We start from the raw sequence: 26046 nt of genomic DNA, 5'->3' as shown, positions 1-26046 counted from the left end.
TCCTAAGGGGCAACATCAGGGGAGGGCTTTGACCCTCCTGGGCAACTGGTTGGTTACTGCGTGAAACAGCATTCTGGACTAGATGGACCACTGGTCTGATCCAGTCTGACCTGGAGAGCTGAACTACTAGGTCAGTGTGCATAGGATGGGATTTACTTCTGAATAAACATGTTTAGCACTACCTACTAGTCACATGAACAGTAAAGAGGTATAACTTTCCTTAAAAGGTTATTAGGAAGTGGAGGGTTCTCTGCACTGCAAGACCCGGCACAATTTGCATAGTGGTCTACTCTGTTGTATTCTCTACTGCTGACACTTCAACGGGATCTTCTACAGAATCCTCTCTGTAGCTATCAGCCAGTCTTCCACTCTGTGGTTCTCACTGCCTTGTCTCCATCTTTTTCCCTTCAATGGATATGGAGGAGCAGAAAGAACTGGCTAAAACTGGAAGCATCTAATTTTATATATAGTTCAGATTAAGTTTGTGGGGGGATGAGAATCAGCATTTGCACTTTGAAGACTCTATTATGCCAGTTTCTTTGATTTGGCTTCAGTGAGAATGTATGTGATCTGAGAAAACACTATGCCAGCATTGTTCCATCTAGTGCTTCATGATGACCGCTGTGGCACAGTGATTAGACTTTTCTAGTAAACTACCAATATTGCTGATATGAATCTGACACAGAAGAATCATAAATTTGTCAGCAATTAAGGCATACAGTAGGAGAATCGACAAGGCTTCAAGGAAGTGCCAAAATGATCTCTATTAAGCCTCTGAATTTGGTCTGGAAAGAAATTTTGAGTGTATTCTAACCTTTTTATCACTACTATTGCTGGTGTTGCCTGGCCCTGTCATTGCAGACACAATACATACAACCAGTGTGGCACAGGGTTAGACTAGGAGCAGATTTAGTCTAGGATAAGAGACACCCTGGTTTGAATCCCCACTGCCATGGAAGCTTGTTAGGTGGGTCTGTCACACAGCCTAACCTCCCTCATAGGGTTTTGTGAGGATAAAATGGAGGAGAAGAGAACAATGTACGCCACTTTGGGGAAAGATGGAGTATAAAAAATCTATTTTCAAGATAATGATAAACTGTTTTTAATAAAGGAGTGATGAGGCAAAGAAAGAGGGAAGTGCAAATTTTTGTGCTTTTGAAACGCTGTTTTCTAGCATGTTCCCCCCACCGCTCTGAAAAGAGCTACAGATTATAATCACCTCAAACACATGATTATGTTTCATAAATTGGCAAGGAAAAGTTACATTATCTGTGCAATCCTGAAGGGGGGATTGAAAGGGGTAAGGAGGCAGTGTGATCCTTGCAGTGGTGCAAGCGGGCAAACACACCAGTTTAGGGGTACTTACGCCGCTGCAGGGCAGCTATGTGGCTGTGTCCCACATTTTTCTGGTATGAAGCCTCAAGCTGGTGTCAATGGGGAAGACTCAGTTCTCCAATCTCTGTTTTCTCTGTTATACTTTTGCCAGTTAATATTCTCCTTCTAACCCTTCACCCCAGGACCATTCTCAGCAATAGAATCCAAGTGAATATGAATGATAACTGGAAAAATGTAAACTGGGTACACTGTGAAGCCAATTTGTATTTTTCCAGGGATATCACATGTCACGTTCCACACTATATATATATATAGTAGCAATCTGGTCCAGAAATAACAACTTAAAAAAAAATGAGTATCCTTATAACTGCTGTTCTAGATTTTGTATTGCAATTACAAGGCTTACTATCAGGAAAACATTAACTCACCGGTGAATGACTGCAAATAAATCCTCTGTTGTTCGAGGCCTGTTTGGAGAAACAAAAGCATCTTCTGTTTCAACTTGAGAGTCTTCACTTAAGGGTGAAATTATGGAATCATCACTCAGAGAAGATTCTTCAAAACAAAAAGAAAAGCACTGCTGAGTTTTAGTTAAATGGTATTTTACAATAGAGTTAAGCTGTATAAATATAGTTAAGCTGTATTTTACAATAGAGCTGCTTAATCTTTTCACTTGATTAATAATGGAATTGACTGTAATGACAGGAACGAGACAAAATCTAAATATTGGATGTTCTGTCAAAACAATGACTGGTAATAAAGGTGGAAAAGACTGTTCTTTCAGCAGCTGAAATGAAGTCACAAGTATTGCAGATCAATGCTAACATGCACACACATTTCTCCAAAGCAAGCCATGGCTTTAGTTGAAATATATTAGCAGAGCTCTGCTGAAACTAATGGAACTCTACACACTGAACTCACCTATTAATGCAGCTCAGTGGAATAAAACAAAGCATGACCACCCTATTTGGCATCAAGCTCCATCTCATACAGGAGTGGTTAAGGACTTACCTTTCAAATCACCATCATCTGGAGTCCCTTGTGTCTCAGCAGCTCTGCTCTCATTGTCATCTGAGGCACTTTTGGTTGGAATACCTGATGCAATATCATTTTCCTGCTCAGAACATTTTTCACTGAGTGAATCTACAGTTAAGATCTCTGAGTCATAGCTGATATTCTCAGGCACTTTGTCATCGGGGTAGCTTAGATCACGCTGATGCTTTAACCGATGACTAATGTCCGTTCCCCCACCTGAGGGGTCAGACTGGGATATGTTTTCATTCACAGGATCAGGTTCCAACTTATGTTCACAGTGTGCATGCAATTCTTGCTGGAGCTGCACAAGTTCAAGACTGCTCTCCTGGCTGGAGCCAAAAGAGGTTATCCGCCTTTCAGAATTGCTTGAAAAGAATGCTGAACTTTTTAAAAACCCTTCAGCAGAACTACTACCAGCTTTACTTAGGGGACTGTCAAGTAAAGGCTCATGAACTGGATGCATTTGCTCTGTAACGTATTTAGCTACTGGAGCATCCACATTCACTGAGGATAGGGGCTCTTTACATATACTTTTTTCACTGAAAGTCAAACTGTGTTCTGATTGCAGTTTTTCTGGGTTTATCCACACCGGAGAGGCATCAATATAGGAAACTATGGCATCTTCCATGGAATATTGGCGTGATATTTGTTTCTTGCTTCCATGTGATTTCATTTTACCTGAAGAAATAGCTGTCACCATTAAAGTGTTTCCTCGAATGTGCAGAAGGTCTGTATTATCTTTTTGTTTCACTTCTTCAGACTTATTAACTGATCGAAGATGTACAGACTTCAGAACTGAAGGTGTAATAGCCAGGGCTTGTGGAGAATTAGAGTTTAGTGCTTCTTCTACCATGTTCTGTTTATTGTTATTAAAAGCATGGAGTTGGTGTCTGTGAGTATATGGTTTATTCAAGACATTATGAAGAGCACTTAGGTCAAGGTGAGTTGGAGGTATAACCGGAAGTTCTAGATCTTTGTTAAGAGATATGTTGCCATCTTTAGAAACAGGCTGTTGCAATGAGGACTTCCTTTCTGGTACTTTTGGCTTCCGTTTACTTCCCCCTGGAGATAAGGGTCCAGAAAAGAAAGCAGTGGGAAAAGAAGATGTTGGTGTTTCAGACTGACTGGAATAACCACTCGAGGGAGAAGCTAAACCAGCCAACTTTTCTGGGGAAGCCAGCTTAAACTCATTCTCAACAGAAGGGAGGGATGGAGTAGTAGCTCTTGATCCAGACTGTGACGTTTGTGATTCAGAACTTTCTGGCGACTTTATGCATTCTATGACTGTAGTACCCGTAGCAGTGCTAGAATTGGATAAAGACCTGTAAGGGTCATTAGATTTCAAGTCATTGAGAAGCCAGAGATCTGCATAGTGAGATTGTTCAGCACCTTCATCTTTAAATGATGGGATGTCCATGGTGTCAAACTGAGGATCCTTTAATCCACTCTCATCCTGATTATCCCAGGGGTGTTCCTGGTTGCTTGGCAGATTAGTGGTTTCCACTCTTGAAGGTGTGTTTGAAAACTCAAGGGGCAGCTTCATTTCCCTGGACGTATGAGGCATGTGCTGCTGCCCACTGCTTATCTTTGGTTCTTTCTTCTCAGGAAGATCTGTGCTGCTATCAGATTTCCTTAAAGACGAACTGCGTTTTGGTGGGGCTGGCTTTGCCTTTGGTTTCTTAAGAGAGATGCTTTGTTTTCCTTGCCTCCTATGGTTTACGTAATCCTGCCAGGCACAGTTAGTGAAATTGGAAGCAACACTTGCATTCTGGCCACTCTCAGAGCCCACAGCTGCATAGTTACAAATATAACTTTTACTCCCCTTGAGACCACAGTCAAAGTGCATGGAGGTATAGTAGCCTTCAGTGTCAACGGAAAAATGTGAACTTGTGTCCGCTTTGTCAGATGGGGTCTTTTCTATAAAACTATCATAAGTTGCCATGCTTGTAAAACTTGGGCATCCCAAACTGTCAGCCTTAGGGCGCTCAGGACTGAAATCTTGCCGGCAAGATGCATCATGATGATGATGCAAATAATTCCATTCACTGTCGCTTGTGTTGCTGTTATTAGGGTCATCAAGCAAGTCAGCCACAGTGGAAGTGAAGGAACTTGTCCGGTGACCTCTAATGTTATCTATTTGATCACTGTAGTGCTCTGCTATGAAAACACTTGAATCTTCATTGGCACTAGGGGCAATGTTCAGCGATAACTCTGAATCACAGTGTGAAGAGCCAGTGAGTGGTGGAGAGGCAGCGGGAGGAATAGTTTCTGATGTTTGGGAAGGACATGTTGAGCTGCTTCCACTCCAGTTACCACTGGATGATTGGTGATCATCTTTCTGGTCCATGTGACTACTGAGAAGGACTCCAGCTGTGGAAATAGAGTGAATAGGGCTTCCAAATGTGTCAGAGTTTGATGAAATGTCACAACTTCCAGAATCTGCCATCCTTGATAACCTCGATCTCCCTCTCTCATTTGAGTTACGATCTGGACTATGAAGATACTGAGAACAGGTCAAACCTATAGGATGGTGTTTTTTTGAGCACTGACTATTGATGCCATCTTTGCTGTTTGTAGATATTCTTTCTTGATTTCCTAAAAAGTGCTCCGCATCATATGCTGGTATTTTGGCAGCGGTTTTGTGATCCACTTCATTGGCTCTAGCACCTTCACGAGGAAGACTCCTTGATCGGACTCGGTTGCTTGTTGATGTTGTAAACATGGTGTCACCGTTGTCTGTCAGCACCAATATGTTGCCAGCTGAATGAGACAGGGAAGCTACTACACTCTGGCCCCTCTGTGCTCGGATTCTTCTTCTGGATGGAGCAGCAATGAGTATTTCTTCTGTCTGGCACTCAGAATCCCTAGTGCCTGACCTTCTGTTGACGTTATTAGAAAGGTCTGGATTTGCATGCACAATCACATTCCGTTCTCTTGCTACCGGTGATTCGTCAGAATCTAGGATACACATAAAACTCTGTAAGACACCATTTTAACTGGCTGACAAGCTATGACCCTCTCATTGGTCTAAACATTTATATGAGGGTAGTGTATGAGTATTACGTTAGCTGTAACTAACATGAAGCAAAAAGTAATTACCAAGGGCCAAACGGGGTGTTACATGCAAATGTGTACACCATTATCCTGACAACCCTTTTCAGGCGGGACTGGAGAGATGCGCATGACGACAAGCAGGGGGAGGGTTCTCTACCCACTGTTTCCCTTTTCTGAATTCGACATACACTCCCAAATACCTTTTCCTCTAAACATTTATCCAGTCTTCTGCATAAACTAAATGGTTACAATTCATTATTATTTTGCAGGGTAACATCTGTCAATTCTTTACCTGATCGTTCCTCCTTAGCTACAAGAAAAAACTTTCACTGAATCTAGTTACTTTTTATGTTCAGGGCTACAGGAATAGGAAAAAAAGAAAAGAATACAACAAAAATCAAGTAACTCATTACATTTAAACAAGAAGGTCTGGACATGAATATCTATATTACTCAGTAAGGTCTACAGAATGTCAAATCTGAAGGCAGTAATGAGTAATATAGTTTGGTTAGCAATATTAAAAAACAAAACAAACAAACAACCTCAAATGCATTATACTCAAAACTCCACAATCTTAAAAGCTGAAATGTTCCTTGGAAAGCTGTTTGGAAGGCAGGCTACCACTGCAATTTAGGCCATTAAAATGCTATCTAGTCAAGATTTTTATTTATACTACACCTATTTCTTGTTGGACTCTTCTGGGGATGCCAGAGATGGTTTTCCTCCTTCTCAATTTCCGTCTCCGCTGTAGTACTGATTGTGAGTGAACAAGAGAGCAGCGTATACTAGCCTCTCTGTCAAAACCAACTCCTGCAACCCATAAATAGGTCTCATTAGCTTTTAGAAATGGTAAACAAATTGTCATGATTGGAAGACAGTGGAGGTCATGTGAGCACTTTGGGGTATGCCTGCAAATAAATATGAGGCAGATTTTGTACAACTCTGATGAAAAGTACATGGTGTACGACAGCTTTGTTTCTAACCCCTGATCCCTCCAAGCAGCCTGCATTGCCAAAAATTACAAAGTGGGGGGGGGGGGAGAGAATGAAAGGAAAAATAAAGTTAAGCATTCTCAGGAATAAAGGAACCTTTATTTTATCCATTTATGATGGATATGCAGGCAACAAACATAAGCATCCAAGATGATGATCAGAAATTGTTCAATTCTAACTTATACAAAACACAAGATACTGTTTCCATGACAGAGAAACTGTAGGGAGGCCAAGATTCAAGGATAACTGAGTGCATTCTAGATTGTTAACCTATCCTATTAACGTAAACATATTATGGAAGATCCAGTAAAGTTTTCTGAATATCAGTCCATTGATGGTGGACTTTGCTGGTGTTGAGTCTTATCTCAGCATTCATATTGATATTTCATGATGCCATCAGTGTAAACAACTGTTAGCTAAGATAATTACACTGATAGTAATACACTAAGGAGATCCAGTGTTAATCTTTAAAGGAATACTAAAACTGTTACAATAAGTTAACCAGCCATCTTAAGTGTTCATAAGACCCCATATTGTGATCATGCTTTCCTTTTGGCTTTAGGCATCTCCTGTGTTTATGTGTCCAAACACCCTTAAGTGTGCACATATGGAGAAAAGGGTGGGATGTTTTCAAATGCAAAATGTCATTCATAACAAGGAATTCCTGAGAAGTGTAAACTTCATTTAAAAAGGATGTTAACTTCTTAATACAGTATTTTCCCTTTACCTTTTCTCATTGCGAACAGCAAAAAAAAATAAAATAAAAAAATACTTGGTATTATTATAATGTCTTCCAAATACTGCCATGTTTGTGTGGCATGATTCCCTAACACACAACATTTTTGGAAGTAAGCCCTATTGATTTTAACAAGATTTGCTGTTATCCATAGCTCTTTATACATATTGATTTCCCTTTCTCACCATTGGGAGATGGAATTACATCTGTTCATGGATCACTTTCCTGAATCATTGGTGACAATAGGAAAGTCTGTTTTCTACATATGCATGACACTAATAACTAATAAACAGCCCCATGGTGCAGAGTGGTAAGCTGCAGTACTGCAGTCCAAGCTCTGCTCACAACCTGAGTTCGATTCCAACGGAAGTTGGTTTCAGGTAGACGGCTCAAGGTTGACTCAGCCTTCCATCCTTCCGAGGTCAGTAAAATGAGTACCCAGCTTGCTCGGGGTAAAGGGAAGATGACTGGGAAACCACCCCATAAAACAAAGTCTGCCTAGTAAGCGTTGGGATGTGATGTCACCCCATGGGTCAGGAATGACCCGGTGCTTGCACAGGGGACCTTTACCTATATCTTTTTAATAACCAGGACCATAGTGTACTTTACTGATTCAGCAGATCCATGAACACAGATGACGCAGATGCATGTCTAGATGTGAAAACACATCACAATGCTCACATTGTCCCAACTGAATGTAATGGATGCATCTAATGCAAAAGGGGATGCAAAAGTTCCATGTAAAACAGCTTGACTAGAGCTGTATCAAGTAAACTTTTTAAAAGCAGAGACCACTGGTATCCAAATAACTTGAAATTTTTACCTATGAAATTAGAACAGTCATTAGCAATGAGAAGTGATTTTGAAAAATCAGCTATTTAGTTGGGTAAATGTATTTAGAAACTGAACTTTATAATCCTTTAAAAAATCTTCATTTAATCTTTTGACAGATAGATTTCCTTAAAACAAAGGGTTATAACTGGGCAAGATGTTTTTACAAGCAGATCTTTAGACTGTCTACAGATTGAGGCACGCCCTAGGAAATCCATGAAAAAAGACAATAAAAACTGGGAGGAGGGAGAATCAAGCCACCCCCATCCCAAACCAAAAATCTGTATTTTTAATGCTGTATAATTATATTGGTCATAATTATACACAGACATACACATACAAAGTACATTACATACAAATGTAAAACACCAAAAAGTAACTTTCTTGTAAAAGTTCTTCTTGAAATCTGCTACAGGACACCCTGGACAATAATTTTGTATCACCTTCAACCACTAACACCATTGTAAGTAGATAGTGGTCTTTCTTTAACTATGTGTAGCTGTGCAATAGCTGTGCAGGCTATTTCGTTTTTTTATATTGCATTTTTATATATTGCAAAAGAATAGTGTTAAAGCATTGCAGCAATTTTTTGTTAATTCAAGTGTTTTATTGACCTCTGTAGCTACTGAATATAACCATCTTTGTAGAGTTTTGGGAAACTAGATTTAGAAGTTATTAAACTGTAATAATGTGAACCTTCTTTCATTGAGGGGAAACCTCATTTGAGCAACTAAAGAAAAAATGTATTCTAATCCTAAATGCACAAGGATCCAAAGACCTGTGAACCCAAAGAGCTTCTAGATATGTTATTTCACAACAGCTCACAAGGCCCTGCTTTGAGACACAGAAGGAGTTTCATAAAACAGCTCAATCTCTGATCTCAGCTAAGGATCAGCTGTTCTTCAAAGGAAAACATTCAACTTAACTAACATCAGTCCCTTGCAAGAGTCTAAGCAGCTGTTTGTGTCCCACCATTTTTTAACCGAAAGCCAACTAAGAGTTAGGTGTGCTCTGATGGACTGATTTCAGTCCAACTCTATTATGAATTGTGGCAGCTCACTTCAATTTTATTTTTTACTTTTGCGTCTTTTCTTTTTAAGAAGACTGTCATCCACTGTTCAAATAGATACTGCCCTCTCTTCCTTATTGAAACAAAGAATGTTATCTTTTAAACAAGAATAGAGAAAAGGGAATAAAATGATCTCTAACTATGTAATTTGGCTACCCTGTTTGTAAATGAGAATACTCTATTTGGACTTTAATCTTTTAAAGTAGATTAACAGTGTAATCCTAAACAGAATTACAGATTTCTAAAACCATTAACTTCAATTGATTTAGAAAGGTGCAACTCTGCTTAGGATTGCTGTGGTAGGAAAAGAGGAAAGCTTAGGAGGTTCCTCTGTTCAGTACTTTTCCATGGCTGGAAATTTCCTCATGAAACAAAATAAGCAACCAACAAGAGAACAAGAAAAGGAAAACAGCTCTCTTTCAGAAAAATATCTTCTCTAGACAGATTACAATGCCATGCAATCACATATCTAATTCTGAACCTGGCCCCAGTGTGGCTTGAAAAATCAAGAAAATGAGGGCAGTTACCGACTGTGGTAAAATAAACCCAGTAAGCAATATGCTTAAAATTTATGAATCAGTTAAGAATATTATTATTATGACTTAATGTAGCAGCCAACGTTTCTTTGATTTGGCTTCAGTGAGAATTTATGTGATCTGAGAAAACACTATGCCAGCATTGTTCCATCTAGTGTTTCATGATGACCCCTGTGGCACAGTGATTAGCTTTTCTAGTAAACTACCAATATTGCTGATATGAATCGGACACAGAAGAATCATAAATAAATTTGATAGCAATTGAGTCATACAGTAGGGGAAGTGACAAGACTTCAGGGACGTGCCAAAATGATCTCTATTAAGCCTCTGAATTTGGTCTGGAAAGAAATCTGGAGTGTCTTTTAACCTTTTTATCACTACTATTGCTGGTGTTGCCTGGCCCTGTCATTACAGACATAATACATACAACCAGTGTGGCACAGGGTTAGACTAGGAGAAGAATTATAAAATCATTTGCATGCTATTCTTATTTGATCGGGCCCACATGACAATCATACAAGTGATGATTAACCTCTTTAAATTTGGGAACAATTTCATTTCTGTTAAATTCAAAGAGACCTTTTCATGCTTGTCAAAATGGGAATCTCTGCTCCTGTGTCAAGAAAACTGGACATCATATCACGTAAAAGGTTAGTGGGCAATATAGTATAAAAACAAAGACAACCCTGCCAACTTATTCCAGATTTAACAACACTGACATCAGCCATATTCAAAAGACAGGTATTTAACCCATTTATGGGCCACACAGCTCTGTTAAATCCCTGCCTCAAAATCCTACATTTGTTGGTCATAAAGTCCTGTGATAAGAGACATGCTCACCGTAAAAAAAACAAATGACTTGAACCACTTTTTGTCAACATAAAAAGAAGTACAATAGATCTGTACCAGTGACATTGATGGGGATAATGCAAGAGGAGATCACTTGGGCATCTTGTTTCATTTTCTCCTCTGGAGTTGGGAGAGGTAGTGCTTTGCTCCAATTGGTTTGCTTATCCAGTGTAGAAGGAATATTATGTATTGGATTTTTCGGCCTCTGCCCTAACATGACATCTGTATCTTCTTCCTCCGGAGGGTGTGACTGTAAATTAATGCAATCAAAATCAGTACCTCATCCTTTGTGACACAAAGTTCATTTAAATAATATCAGGAAAATGAGATTTGGAAGAAGAGTTTGAAGAAACAAAAAAGACCAGCATTATTTCAGCAGAGAGTTGACAGATCGGAAGTAAAAGCCACCTTATATATTAGAAATAGTTTAGTAATTGGAAGTTAAAATGGGTTTTCAGTAAAAGAGAACAACCTCTAGTCAGTGCTTGGTTGTTTCAACCATGTTCATTGTTACTGCAAAAATAATGGCTATGATCCATTTATATGTGCCATTTTAGCAACTGCTTGTGAATCTGAATACAGTTCTTTATGTTTTATGTATACATGAATTTCAACCAGAAAAGCAGTTCTGTGCAGAGTTTCTACCCTATCACTGTATATTAAACAATGATTTAAAATATAGACTTCTCCTAAATAGCATCACTTGGAAGCAAGTAACATGGCTTTTAATTGAACTCCAGCATGATCGTTATCATGATTAGGCAGAAACTTGATTGAGTCTGGTAAAACTTGCTTCAAGTAGGCTTCATTAGGATTACAGCCTACCCAGATCCTACTCATATTTATTTGGAAGTAAGCCTCATGGATAAATGGGACTTCTCGGCAAACATGAGTAGAATTGGAACACATGTTTAAGGTCACAGCCGAAGAGATATGTTTAGTACCAACTAGATATTTTTTTAAAAAAAACACCCTAAAAAGCAAGAGATGAGCTTTCACCTTAGAGGTTAAAATAATGTTTAGAAATCATGCAAAAAAACTTCAAAATATGCTACCCAAACTATTCTACACAAGGCACAAAAGATAAACAAGCACTGAGAGATCAGCTACATCAAAGAAATGAGTCATTTTTACAAAGAAAAAAGTGACTGTCATGCTTTGTTGTTTTAAAAGTAGTTTGTTGAAATCTATGCACAATGAGAAAGTGCAATTGAACAACTGGACACAGATACTCTTTCAGACATTTAAAATTATCCGTTGTCAACTAACTGGTTGCTGCTTACTTTGCCATTCTAAACATGCATTTCCAATTCCTACTTGGCTAACTCTTGGATGCTCTGTCTCTAGTTTTATGTCTTCTGAAATGCTTTAGATCTCTTAGATGTGGTTAAAGGACAAATTTTAATTTGATTTTTCTGGCACACCATTTGATATTTTACTATTTTCTAACAGATAATCATCATCCACAAACTCTCGGTTGTTGTTTCCCCATAACTTTCTTACGTGACCTTCTTTCTGAGGGCCCAGGACAAACTCACAACTCTGTTCAGAACTTCTTACTTACGTCCTGAAGGCCACGTTTTACACCTACTTATTGAAGTTAGTTACACCCAGCCACTTGCTTACCTTTTTGGAATCATGTGCAAAATCCCCCATAAAAAAATGAAAAGGACGTCTGTCCCCCCAAAAGGTTTTTTCCCATCGCTGGGTTAGGAAAACATAGCAGCTTTCTTTATCTCTTCAGCTTTTGTGCAGTTCCCCAGCAGACATGAATAGCTCATATAAACTACTAGCACAAAAGACTTTGTTTCCTAGGTAACCCCTGGAAAAAAAAAGTTGGTGCATGCAAAAACAGAAAAGGGGGAAAAAAGCCCCGCATAGCCTGAATTTTGTTGCTGAATCTTTCCCTGCATAACAATGGCTTGCTGGACAAAGAAAGTGAAGTGACCTGACCACAATCTCTGACTGTCTGCCAATGCCGCTCTGTAGCAAACAATAGCAATGATAACAGTCCATAGAACACATCCCTGCTCTTGCTTTGGGACCATTTGGATGTTTCCTTGCGGTTTTTGAAAATCTCTCACTGTCTGCCTCTCTTTCTCGTTTTTCCCCCTGCATCATATAAAATCTCTCGGAGACAAATTTGAGTTGGCCCTTTAAAACGAAACATCAAAGAAAACCCCTCTTGTGAGCTACTAAACCTACATTACCCCAAGTGGGGAAAAAAAGAAAAGTTGGGTGTTCGCTGTTGATAGAAGCACAACGTAAAGACAACAAAGTTAGTCAGCCAAAAAGCAAGCAAGCAAGAGAAAGGATTAAGGACTGAAAGGGAGAGAATGAAGGATAGGCTGTTAGTTTAGTGTTTTTTCCCAATACCTTTCTACTCCATGGGGTCATGTGGCAACACTCAGTGGGGGAGGGCGAGCGGGCGCTGTAAAACTATAAACATGAAATGTGAAAAAATATGAATAAATTAAAACACTGAAAATGTTTCTATGGTTTTGGCCAAAGTATATCAGGATTGCATGGTATCACATTTAAGCAAACTTAGCACTGTTCCCGTGTGTGTGTGTGTGTGCGGACAAGCATTCGATAAAACGGTATTCGTAATGATTGCCTATGTTATTAATCAGGATTTGTTGCTCAGTTTTCCATCTGCTTAACACAGTCTCACACACAGTGGTTGGTTACATGGAATAAGGTTAATGGACACAATGGCAAAAACCTGAACATTTGATTGCCTAACAAGTTCTTTGAATGCTAGCAACGTATGTGCATTTTCTCCCACTGCCCACCAGAATCTGTATCCAAGTTAGGGTTGCCAGGTCCCTTTTCACCACCGGCAGCAGGTTTTAGGGACGGAGCCTGAGATGAGCGGGGTTTGGGGAGGGACTTCAATGCCATAGAGTTCAATTGCCAAAGTAGCCAATTTTTCCAGGTGAACTGATCTCTGTTGGCTGGAGATCAGATGTAATAGCAGGAGCTCTACAGTTAGTACCTGGAGGCTGGCAACCCTAATCCAAATCCCTTTCCGTTTTCTGAATTTTTTGAACCCAAGCACTGTGGAATTTTCAAATTGTTATTATGAGTACTGGAACCTACAAAAGTGTGCTGCAATTCTTGGACCCTGTCTTCTCCTCCACTGTTGGGCTGATGTAATTCATAGTGGGATTTGTGCAGTGGGATTTGTGCAGAAAAATTGGAATTAACTTTAAAAAAATAATTATTGTGAGATCTCCATGCACAACTGTGTATGCAACATTTTTGGGGGGTTAAAAAAGTCTTAAATATATCAACTGCAGTCCAACACAGCAAACAGATTCCTGCAAGTGGATTACCTTTAATGCCCACACAAGCAGCAGTTAAGGGCTGACTTTCTCAGTCAGTTTAAATGGACTAAGCTACTTGTTATGACAAGAGGACCCATGTCTACAAGATGGGATAGCATTATGCTTATTACCTTGTACCTCCAAAAAGCATCCACCTCCAACCAGTTACATGACCAAGATTCTGGCTCAGGGCCAGGTCCATTAGGCACACCTAGGCAATTGCCCAAGGTGCCAGAGTTGGAGACTCGCCAAAACTAACCCTGTCGGGTGGTATGGCCTGGAAGAAGAAGGGAGGTGAACCAATCCCAAGGCCCAAATCTAACATTGAATTCTGTATCTAGATGGTGGACATTCCTTACAAATAAACATAAGAAAGGCCCTGCTGGATCAGACCAAGGCCCATCAAGTCCAGCAGTCTGTTCACACAGTGGCCAACCAGGTGCCTCCAGGAAGCCACAAACAAGACGACTGCAGCAGCACCATCCTGCCTGCGCTCCGCCGCACCCAAAACAATAGGCATGCTCCTCTGATACTAGAGAGAATAGGTATGCAGCATGACTAGTATCCATTCTAACTAATAGCCATGAATACCCCTCTCCTCCATGAATATGTCCACTCTCCTTTTAAATCCCTCTAAGCTGGCAGCCATCACCACATCCTGGGGCAGGGAGTTCCACAATTTAACTATGCGTTGTGTGAAAAAATACTTCTTTATCTGTTTTGAATCTCTCACCCTCCAGCTTTAGCAGATGACCCCGTGTTCTAGTATTATGGGAGCGGGAGAAAAAGTCTCCCTGTCCACTCTCCAAACCATGCATAATTTTATAACCTCTATCATGTCTCCCCTCAGCCGCCTTCTTTCCAAGCTAAACAGCCCTAAGCGTCTTAACCGCTCCCCATAGGACAGTTGCTCTAGTCCCCTAATCCTTTTGGTTGCTCTTTTCTGCACCTTCTCAAACTCTGTAATATCCTTTTTTAGGTGGGGTGACCAGAACTGTACACAGTATTCCAAGTGTGGTCTCACCATAGATTTGTACAAGGGCAGTATGATAACAGGAGCCAGGACTTCCAGAAACGTTTATTTCCAGGGCATTTATTAATACACTGAATTGCTTAATACACTGAATTAATTTATTATTTCCAGGGCATTTATTAATACACTGAATTAATACACTGAAACATATTCCAACTTGAATGTGGTGAAGAGAACCTGAATAACTAAAGAACTGCCTGTCATGTCTCTTCAAGTAAGTCCAGTGCCAATCTGGAGGGTCTAAAATCTGCAACCCCCTGATTCCATAAATATACCACAGAAAGAAAAATGCCTCCTCACTAGCATACATTTCAGTTCCTCACTAGCTCCTATCAACAGCCACAATTTGATGCAAAGGAAATGTTCACATATGGTTCCATTATGAGTCTGATTACTGAAAATGAATTATTTTTACATTGTCAATTAAATCTGGGTCAGGGGAACCTGCAGAAGAAGAATGTAATGATATACAAGCTAAAGGATTGAGTTTTTATTTAATGGTGGTCAAGAGACTGAAGTACAGGCATAAGGGATGTAAGCAGGGCAAGATGGGGAGACTGAGGGGTTTATGGTGGAATTTTTGTTATCCCTGAGGAGATAAAGGATTTGAAGCAGCACATCGTTGTGGTAAAGACCTCAGAAAAGAGAATCAGGTTTTAAGTCCCAAGGGGAAGGAGGGTACAAGTCAGGAAAGTCAGAGGCCTTCCACATCAACGGGGGAGCACTAAAATTATAGATTTAGGTTCTGTAATTTCAAAATTGAGTTTTGCAATATGAATAATTAATAAAAAATAATCTGATTCTGAGTTTAACTACCTGATACATAATGCACAATTGTGTTTCTAAGAACAAATTTTCAAAGTACCCATAAATAGCATCAGCAGAAGGAGGGGCGGGGTGGGGTGGGGGGTGAAGAAACCGCTGCCGCTGCGCAAAAGGCACGATCGCGCAAAAGGCGCGACGATTGTGCAAAAGGTGCGATCGGGTGGGGGTGGGGGGGGAGAAGCTGCCATCGCCGCCGCGCAGAAGGCGCGATCGGGTGGGGGGGGGAGAAGGTGGGACAGCCCGCCCATCAGCTGGCCGGCGGGAGCGCGCTGGGAGAGGGCCCGGCAGGCGAATTACCGTATTGACCCGAGTATAAGCCGAGGTGAGTTTTTAAAGCCAAAAATCATGGCTAAAAAACTCGGCTTATACTCGAGTATGTACGGTAGCTAAGCTTGAGCCTTATATACATCCACATATTTTATAAAGAAATTAATAATTTTGATCTTTTGGGAAAAACACATTAAGGATATGCATGTTATAAGCATTATCTAAAGATGTTACATGCTTTTAGCAAAATAAAACTTTTAAGAAAACATCTGTGTGACTTTTCACTGAAATTCTTATAGTTAAAGCTGTTACAAAGACAGGCAGAAAAACTGCTAGTTACAATGAAGTGCCTCTAAGCTTTAGTTTTTAGTGTGAATAGCACAAACAAAATCCAGTGTTGGCAGTGAATGAGAATTATAGTTCAATGAGTTGGTCATCTGAACCACAGCTTCCTGTTGGAAAAGCATCTCATGAAATCTTGACCATAATTGAAAGCATCAAAGAAGAACACCTGAGTGAAGATGCGAGGAATCATTTGTACTTAGAGTACCTGGGGACTGGAATAGCCCGATGATTAGGACTGCAATCTTATGTATACTTAACCAGGGAGCAAGTCCCATCTATTATTTATTTCTTTGGTTTTCCTCCTGAACCACTCCTAAAGGGCTCAGGGAGATATGCATGCTTTCCTCCCACCATTTTGTCCTCACAATGGGACACACACACACACACACACACTATGGTTATCCTTCATGGAAAAGTGGAGATTTGAGCCTAAGTCTCCCTGGATGTAGTCCAACATTCTCACTTTTATATAATGTTGATTATTACTTGATTCAGTAGGATTTACTTCAAGGAAATATGCTTTCCATTGTGAGGCACAAGTCAGGAAGTTATAGGTTCAAATATTGCCTCAGCTGGCCTCATGATTTGCTTGCAAGAAGTCCCAAATTCAATCCCCAGCATCACCTGTTAAAAGGATCACATATCAGTGATTTGAAAGACCTTCACATGAGACCTGAGACCTGGAGAGCTGCTACTTCAGAGTAGACAATGCTGACCTTGATGGACCAATGGTCTGACTCAGTAGAAGTTTATAAGTTCATCTTTGTGGTGACTTTCCCCAAGTTAAATTCTTTCATATGTGCCAGTGTTGCATTTCAGGGTTTATTTATTTTAAATATTTTTATGCTGCTTTCTCACCTGATCAGAGTCCCCAAGGCGGTGTACATATAACAATAGCACGACTAATGGCCTTTGCCCTTCCTGGTTACTTAAATCTTCCAAGGAGAGGTTGGCTGACTGGGTTCAAGAAGTTGTTAATGCTTCCTTAAGAGAAGGGATGGTCACCCCAGCCTTGAAACAGGCTGTGGTGTGTTCACTTCTAAATAAGTCTACTACTGACCCAGGAGATCTCGATAATTATTGACTAGTCTCAAATGTTCCATTCTTGAGCAAGTGCTACTGGTGGGCAGGCGGCCTAATTTAAAGTGTCTCCCGTTCTGGAAGGGGTTGCATTTCCCTGGAAGGAACAGGTCCATAGTCTGGAGGTGCTCTTGGACGCAGGACTAGTGCTGGATAAGCAGGTGGCAGCTGTGGCAAAGAGTGCCTTTTACCAGCTTTGACTGGTTAGCCAGCTGAGGCCTTTCTTGGACAGAAAATATCTGGACACTATGGTGCATGCCATGCTTACATCTAGATTATATTATTCTGATGCGCTCTATGTGGGATTGCCCTTCAAAAGTGTTCTGAAACTTCAAATGGTACGGAAAGCTGCTTTCAGGAGAGGGTCACAGGGACCATATCACTCCAGTCTTGGCCCACCTACACAGCTTCCAATTTGTTTCTGGGCAGCTTCATGACAAAGGGCAGAAAAGTGAGATATAAATGTTGTAAATAAATAAATACAACATAAAAATTATAAAATAATTCAATAAAACATTAAAAAAACAACAAAAAAAACAACAACACTAGAACCAGGGAGGGAGGCAATAACCCTTATTGGAAGGAATGCCAAATGAACCAAAAAAAAAGTCTTCACCCACTGGGGCAGAAGACACCAATAGAGGGAGACAGATGGACTTCCGGTGGTGCCGTTGGAGAGAGCACTCCATTTCCCCAGGTTGTCCTGGGAGAAATCCAAGTTTGCGTTATTTTTGGGGTACATAGATACCCCAATCCGACCCTTGCAAGTGGGTTGGAAAGCAGGAACTCCCTGCAGCCCGCAAACGCGGTTTGACCTCCTAGGTACTCTGAGGGGGCTTTTTTAAGCCCCTCGGAGTCCTAGACGCCGGTCCTGCGAGGGCACTAGGGAAGGACATCGCCAAAACGCAACTTTGGCAGCAAGCTCTACCCTCCACCGCCTTAATACCAACATAAGGACTACATAAAGAAAAGAACCTCACCTCTTGACACCCAAGTGAGTACAAAAGAACTCTTCGTCTACTTACTAGAAATTTGAACAGACGGGAGGCTGATAAGAATATTTCTGGGACCCCCACCCCTCCATAATCCGAACTGAAAAAGTTTGATTTGAGTTAGTCATCGGGATTAGCGACAGGAGCCTTATCGGATCGATCAGCCTAAACCATAACAAAGAGTTGGAAGGATACCTTTTAGACTGACAAGAATTATCACCAATGAGAAGGTCCGAAGGAAGGGGAGGGTGATTTCTCTTCCTGATTTTCCGGCGAATTCCTGCCACGTTTGCAGTAAGGGAGTGCCTGGAACGGAAGACTCTCTATAACACCCTCTCTATCATTGGAACTAAAACAACAGGAAGTAGCCGCGGGACTGAATATCCGTCGCACTCGAGTTACTTTCAAATCATTCCTGAAGGAATAACCATCGAGAAGAGGCGATAGAAGGTCTGCAGCACTAGTAACTTCCTGTTTACTTCCTGATTAATCCGATCTAGAGCGACCGAAAAAACTCACTGGTATTTTAAAACTTTAAAATGCAATTTTAAAGCCAATTTCGACTCTTTTCAACCCGAAAAAATTATTAGGCTGATCTTTGAACTATCATCTTTTAACCAGCATCTTAAAGGCCCTGTCGGTGGACATGTATTTTACCAGCTTTTTTTGAATGTAAATGTCTCGACCCCGCTCTGGCTCACTACATAGCCCTGCCTATACTAAACTAAGGGACTCTTTACAAACCTCGACCATGGAAAAAAAGTTACAGGATATGCTAACTAAACAAACTGAGGCAACAAATAAACAGTTTGAACAGATGTCCACACAGATGGCACAGTTGACTTCTATGATGACAAATCTTGGTCAAGCATCCCAAGCTATTAATCAGAAGTTGGATGTGGTCACTGGAGACTTGAAAGAAGTAAAAACTCAAATGATTGTTATGAAGACAGATATGCAAGCGATGGATGTATCAATTAAGAAAGTGATGGATGAGCACAAGGACACAAAGAAAAAATTAACAAGCCAAGAAAAACAGATTGAAACAATACAAGCGGATCAGATGGCGGCAAAAAATCAAATGGCAATGATGGAGATGAGAGTGAAAGAGACCAACCTTCGTATACGCAATTTTCCAGATATGATGGGAGATAATAAAGAATCTGCAATACCAAATTTGGCCTACTTATTTCAGATAGATGAACAAGAATTAAAACAAGCCATTAATAGAATATACAGGATACCACTACCTGCTAGAATGAGAAGATCTAAGCCAAGAGATTTGATGATAGTGTTCTATGACACCAGAGTTAAAGACAAGATTATGAAGATTCATTATGAAAATCCAGTGTCAGCAGGAGATTCCTCTCTTATACTACTGAAGGATATTCCAAGGCATCTACTTTCACAGAGGAATAACTACAAAGACTTTGTGTCTATACTGAAAGCTAATGGCATCAAATACCGTTGGATTATGCCACAAGGTTTGGCTTTCACCTATAAGGAAGTGAAAACGACAATTCTATCCCAAGCAGATGTGGGGAAATTTTTGAGAAAATATAAAATGGACCTTAAAGAATTACCTGGAGAGAAGGAGGAAGAAGAAGAGGAAGAAGAAGAGGTACAGGGTGCAGAAGGTGGTACCAAACTATAGACTTTTTATTTTGCTAAAAAATACTACATTATGGCAAAAGCAATTTCTTGGAATGTAAATGGACTGAATGAGAAAACTAAAAGGGCCAGAATCTTCAAATATCTACAGAAATATAAATACTCCCTAATTTGCCTACAAGAAACCCATATAGCTTCAAAGCATAAAAAATACTTGGAGAAACAGGTGCTTGGACAAGCATTTATTGCTTCTGCTAAAACTAAAACAAAGGGAGTGGTAATCTATGCCCACCCCAGTCTCTGTCCAGAACTAGTATATAAAGACAATGAAGGAAGAATTGTAATTATCAGAACTAAAATATTGGGACAAAGGACAATAGTGGTTGGAATCTATGCACCCAATGAAGGGAAAAAATCCTTCTATGAAAAATTACATGACCTGATAACCCAGTACGCACAAGACCAAATTTTATTGATGGGCGACTTCAATGGAATTATTCTCCCATCTCTGGACAAAAAATCAAAAGCAAAAGATATCAATGATGGATGCTTGCCTAAAACTTTCTTTGCCATGGCTTCAGAATTAGAATTACAAGACATTTGGAGAACAATGAATACAACAGCTAAAGAATACACCTTTTATTCAGCAAGACATGATTCACACTCCAGAATCGATATGATATGGGCCAGTAAATCAATTTTCACGCAACTACGTAAAATTCATATTTTACCTAGAACTTTTTCTGATCACAATCCTGTTACCTTTGATTGGAACAATAAACAAGCATTTAGATGGCGAATGAACGATAAACTTTTAAAAGACAACAAGATACAAAAGGAATTACAGGTTTTAATGAAAGACTTTTTCGAAATTAACCTTAATGGGGAAACTTCTTTAAATACAGTTTGGGACGCATTCAAAGCTGTTCTGAGAGGTTTTATGATACAGAAACACTCGGCCTGGAAGAAGACTCAATTGCAATTTACAAACAACATACTTTGGAATTTACAAAATTTGGAGCAGAAATTGGTAATGGTAACACAGGAAGAGGAGAGAAGAGAAATTCAAATACAGATTTCTGCATCTAAACACCAATTAAATTTGGTAATAATGGAGGAAATGAATAAAAATCTGAAACTTGCTAAACAAAAGTATTTTGAATATGCAAATAAACCAGGAAAATTTTTAGCAACACAACTGAAGGACTCATTTCAAAAGAAGATTATAACAAAAATCCAAACTGCTAAAGGACCAGTTTATTCAACTTCAGAAATTCAGAAAGAATTTGTTTCATTTTACTCTAAGTTATATCAGAAAGAAAATACTCCAAAACAGAAAATAGATAAATTTCTAAACTCAATACAGATGAAAGCTTTGTCAATGACCCAGAGAGAATGTATTGAAGCTCCAGTAACAAGGGAAGAAATACAAGAAGCAATACTGAGACAAAAAACGGATAAAACACCTGGACCAGATGGAATTACTGCACTATTTTATAGAACATTTAGTGACAATTTAGCTGGATTTTTTGGTTCACTTTACAATGCAATTTTGGACGAGGGAACATCCCCGGAGACTTGGTCACACGCATTTATATCACTGATACCCAAAGAAGGAAGAGATCCAGAAAAAACATCTAATTACAGACCTATATCGCTCTTAAATGTGGATTACAAAATTTTTGCTTCGGTTTTGGCATGTAGGATAAAGCAATTTATTAAGGATCTTATACATGAGGACCAAGCAGGTTTTATACCAGGAAGGCAAATAAAAGACAATGTAAGAATTTTATTAGATTCACTGGAATATTATGACCATAATATTCAACAAACTGCGGCTTTTGTATTTTTGGATGCAGAAAAAGCCTTTGATATGGTCTCTTGGAACTTTTTGAAACGGATTTTGGATAAATTGAATTTTGGAGATCGTTTTCAGAAAGGTATATCGGCTATTTATACCTCCCAGCAAGCTAAAATTTTGGTTAATGAATCAATGTCAGATAACTGCCAAATCACGAAAGGGACTAGACAGGGATGTCCCTTGTCTCCACTTTTATTTTTGTTGGTGTTGGAACCGCTATGTGTGAAACTAAGAAGTATGGAGGACATCCGCGGGCTAAGAATTAAAAAACATGAATTTAAGTTGAGAGCATTCGCGGATGACCTACTGCTAATTTTGGAAAACCCAACACAGTCAATGAATATACTTCAGGAGACTTTGGATGATTTTGGAAAAGTATCAGGCTTTAAAGTGAATCAAGAAAAAACAAAGATAATATTTAAAAATTTATCGGAAATACAACAACAGGAATTTATATCATATACTGGCTGGGAGAAAGCTAACAAAGTTAAATACCTGGGAATTTGGATTACTGCAAAGAATAAAGATCTGTTAACCAACAATTACCTCAAGTTATGGGGTAAGATTAAAACTGATATGATTATATGGTCAAACAAAAAATTGTCATTAATGGGACGTATCTCAACGATCCAAATGAATGTCTTACCGAGGATGCTCTTCTTATTCCAAAATTTACCAATAATATCACAAACAAAATATTTTGAAACTTGGAGGAAAGACATTTCAAACTTCATCTGGCAAGGAAAAAAACCAAGGACTGCTTATAAATACTTGGTGGATCTAAAAACTAGAGGAGGTTTAGCACTGCCTAATTTTCAACTCTATGCTGAAGCGGTAGCTTTAGTATGGCTAAAAGACTGGATGAATTTGTCAAATGTACGTTTGCTAGACTTGGAAGGTTATAATAACTTAAGTGGATGGCATGGTTATTTGTGGTATGATAAAATTAAATTACAAGCAACATTCCGTAATCATATAATCAGGTCCTCTCTACTTCGTATTTGGATGAGATATAAACACATTTTGGAACCAGAAACACCGATGTGGATATCGCCCCAAGAAATGCTAACTTTGCGCCCACTTAGACCAGACAAATTTATTACTTATCAAGATCTAATTAATTGGGAAGGAAAGAAATGCTCACTAAAAGACTTTCAACTGCTTAAGGATGATTTACAATGGCTTCAATATTACCAAATCAAATCAGTTTTTGTACAAGATGCAAAAAAAGGTTTCTCTAAAGAAAAATCTCCTTTTCAAAGGATTCTACTAGACAATAATACAAAGCTGATTTCTAAAATGTATAATCTCCTTTTAACAATATACTGTGAGCAGGACACGATTAAACCAACTATGATCGATTGGGCTCAAAATGTGGGACATGATATTGTTTTAAATAAATGGGAAAGATTATGGTCTAAAGATTTAAAAGGAATAAAAGCACAGTCAGTGCGAGAAAACATCTATAAAATGATGTATAGATGGTATCTAACACCCAAGAAAATTGCAAAGATTTATAAAACGATGTCCCCTACTTGTTGGAAATGTAACAAAGAAATTGGTTCCTTTTATCACATGTGGTGGACCTGTGACAAAGCCAAAGACTTCTGGGACATGATTTATAACGAACTGAGATTAATACTACAAAAGAATATATCCAAAACACCAGAAATGATGTTATTGAGTATGATTCCAGACGACTTAGCAACACAAAGAACCTTTTTGATATATGCCACAACAGCTGCGAGACTGCTTTATGCAGCGAAATGGAAAGGGCTAGAAACTCCAGAGAAAAAAGACTGGATTGTTAAAATGTTTGAAGTGGCAGAAATGGCAAAACTCACAGCTATTCTAAATGAAGAAAATGACGTTCGGTTTTTGGGGGAATGGGGGGCGTGGATGCATTATTGTGAATATGAGTTAAAATTGGGAAGAATGGAAGAATATTTTCTAATCTGATCCAGAGGATTATTTTTGATTTTTTTTATATTGAATAAGCATAATTATATTTACTAACAGATTATGGTTTTTTATATATGGTATTGATATTTTATCAAGATTAGATTACCTATGACGGGAGGAACTTTTTATTAAGAGGCAGATAGAGGTGATGGGGAAGTCAAAAAATTTTCCATTTCTTTTTTTCTTTTTTCTTTTCTCTTTTTTATTATATGATATGGAATTATAACAACTTTAGGTTAGAATTGAAATTCGATATTGTTATAGATGTTGTTTAATGCAATGGAAAATTTCTATCATAAAACCCAATAAAATTTATATAAAAAAAAAATATAGAGGGAGACAGATGAATCTCCCTGGGGAGGGAGTTCCAAAGTTTTGGTAACACGCCCGTAAAAGCTCTTTCTCAAGTTGCCACCCATCTAGCCTCAGATGGTGGGGGCAACTGAAGCAGGGCCTCCAAAGATGACCAGAGTGAGGGGGTGGGTTCTATCATTTTAAAATGACACATTTTTTCAATCAATCAGTCACTTGGGCCAGTCACTTTTTAAACTATCATCACCCTAGCAGACGTCCAGTGGGACAAGGTGTCACAGGGGTACCACAAGCAGATTTATTAAAGATGTTGTTATTGGGGGAAAACAAGCAGGTTACATCCTCCACTGCCAGGTTAAAATTCATCAATCTAAGAGTATTCCTAAGGAGTGTAAGGATTAACCTCAAAAGGGCGTCCATCGGTTATGTAATTATGTATTCAGACTATTTAGGACTTTCTCAGAAAGAAGGATTATGTTGTAACAGCATATAGTATATATATATTTGCCCGTTGAACTAACCATATGTATTTTTCTGGCAAGGCAGTAATAAAGTGTTTGCTTGTTTGTTTGTCCAGTGGGACAAGGGAAGAATGTGTTGCATCAAATCAAGGATGATGCCTGGTGTGATGGTCTGGACAATTTTATGGATCCCTCTGGGCAACCCCCTCTCCATTTGCAAAGTCTGAGCACAATCTAGCAGCTTTACCAGACAGCCACAGTAGTTTGCTGGCTGCTGGCAGTCTTCTCCATGTCTTCCCATCTTAAACACACTATGCCATTTCTGATGACTTCGTTATGTATAATATAATTATAATTCTACTGTTATAGGGCAATATCATACCTACATTCCTGCTATCATAGTTTCATACATATTACTTCACACTTTTTTCTTTTTTGCTTGATGTAAGCATTTTATGTATTTTTGAATGAATTGATGTAATAAGCTCAAGTGTATTAACAGATTTCTAATAATTTAGTGAAAGCTAGCTAGCTATCCAAAGTGAGCAGTCTAACCTCGCTCGGCCACTTGATCCATATTGCCCTGCTCCTATGCCACATTTCATTCTCCTGATCTGAATATCTGCAATTTGCCTTTGGAAGTGGGGCCGCCAGTTCACTTCAGGATCGGGATAGCCTTATTGGTTTTTGGAAGGTTAGTATAAAGATGGCCCTTATTTGGCATGCAACACAACACTGGCATTCTGCTATAGCAAGTACTTTGTCCTCCTCATAACAGAATGTCCTTTGGCAAACCAAGGTGAGTGTTCTTTGTACTTGTAACTTGTATTGTACTTGTAACTGTTTCAACATTTGAAACAGTTACAAGTACAATAGGAGAAAACCAATAGAATTAAGGAAACCACCAGTTAGAAATGCTAAACTGCCCAGAACAAATTTCTGGTTTATATATTATCTGTTGTGCCTTCCACCTTGTGGAATAACCTACCTGAGGAGGTCAGGAAGGCTTCCCCATTTTTGGTCATTCTAAAAACAATGCATAACAGAAATGTTCAGGAGGGCATTCCTATAAAGGTAACAGGGCTATACTATAATGGAATGATTCAGAAAGATGCTTATAAAGGGAAAGGGACTGTGGACTATACCATTATGTATAGGATGTACTACAGGGTGAGTATCCCGGCTTAACCGGACATTCAAAAACTGGAATGACCCGAAAACCGGACGTTTTGAGCCAACATGCAGGCGTTACTCACAGGCCCTCCGCAGTGTGCCAAGCCCCCCCCCCCCGCCCACTCTCTCTCTGATGGGCTTATTGAAGGACTAGAGCAGCGTGAATTCATAGAACAACAAATATTGTCAGTTTATAAAATCAAAGAAAGGCTTCTAAGACAAAAACCGTTGTTAATGAGGCAGAGATGACTCTGGAGGAAACATTTTTAAAAGCCACCCAGCAGAATGCCTCCTCATCCCTAGAGGACCCATTTCCTGGTTCCTCAACTGCTTCTGATGTTTCTTCTCACCTAAAGAA

The 26046-nt window shown here is 39.3% G+C and overlaps 1 protein-coding gene across 1 annotated transcript in view; it reads right to left on the bottom strand.

Annotated features, from left to right (window-relative positions):
- Positions 1-26046, bottom strand: part of NHS (NHS actin remodeling regulator) — a 296771-nt gene that overhangs the window by 4928 nt on the left and 265797 nt on the right. Inside the window, exons 4-8 of the mRNA XM_056861705.1 lie at positions 12814-12876; positions 10495-10687; positions 6103-6234; positions 2347-5328; positions 1764-1890 (exon numbers count right to left, since the gene is read on the bottom strand). Coding sequence (XP_056717683.1) covers positions 1764-1890; positions 2347-5328; positions 6103-6234; positions 10495-10687; positions 12814-12876 — 3497 coding nt within the window. The remainder of the gene's footprint in view (positions 1-1763; positions 1891-2346; positions 5329-6102; positions 6235-10494; positions 10688-12813; positions 12877-26046) is intronic.

This window comes from Euleptes europaea, chromosome 16 (assembly GCF_029931775.1).
Source record: "Euleptes europaea isolate rEulEur1 chromosome 16, rEulEur1.hap1, whole genome shotgun sequence".
NCBI lineage: Eukaryota > Metazoa > Chordata > Lepidosauria > Squamata > Sphaerodactylidae > Euleptes > Euleptes europaea.
Note: the sequence above shows the minus strand (reverse complement) of the source record. Positions and strands in the feature narration are given on the sequence as shown.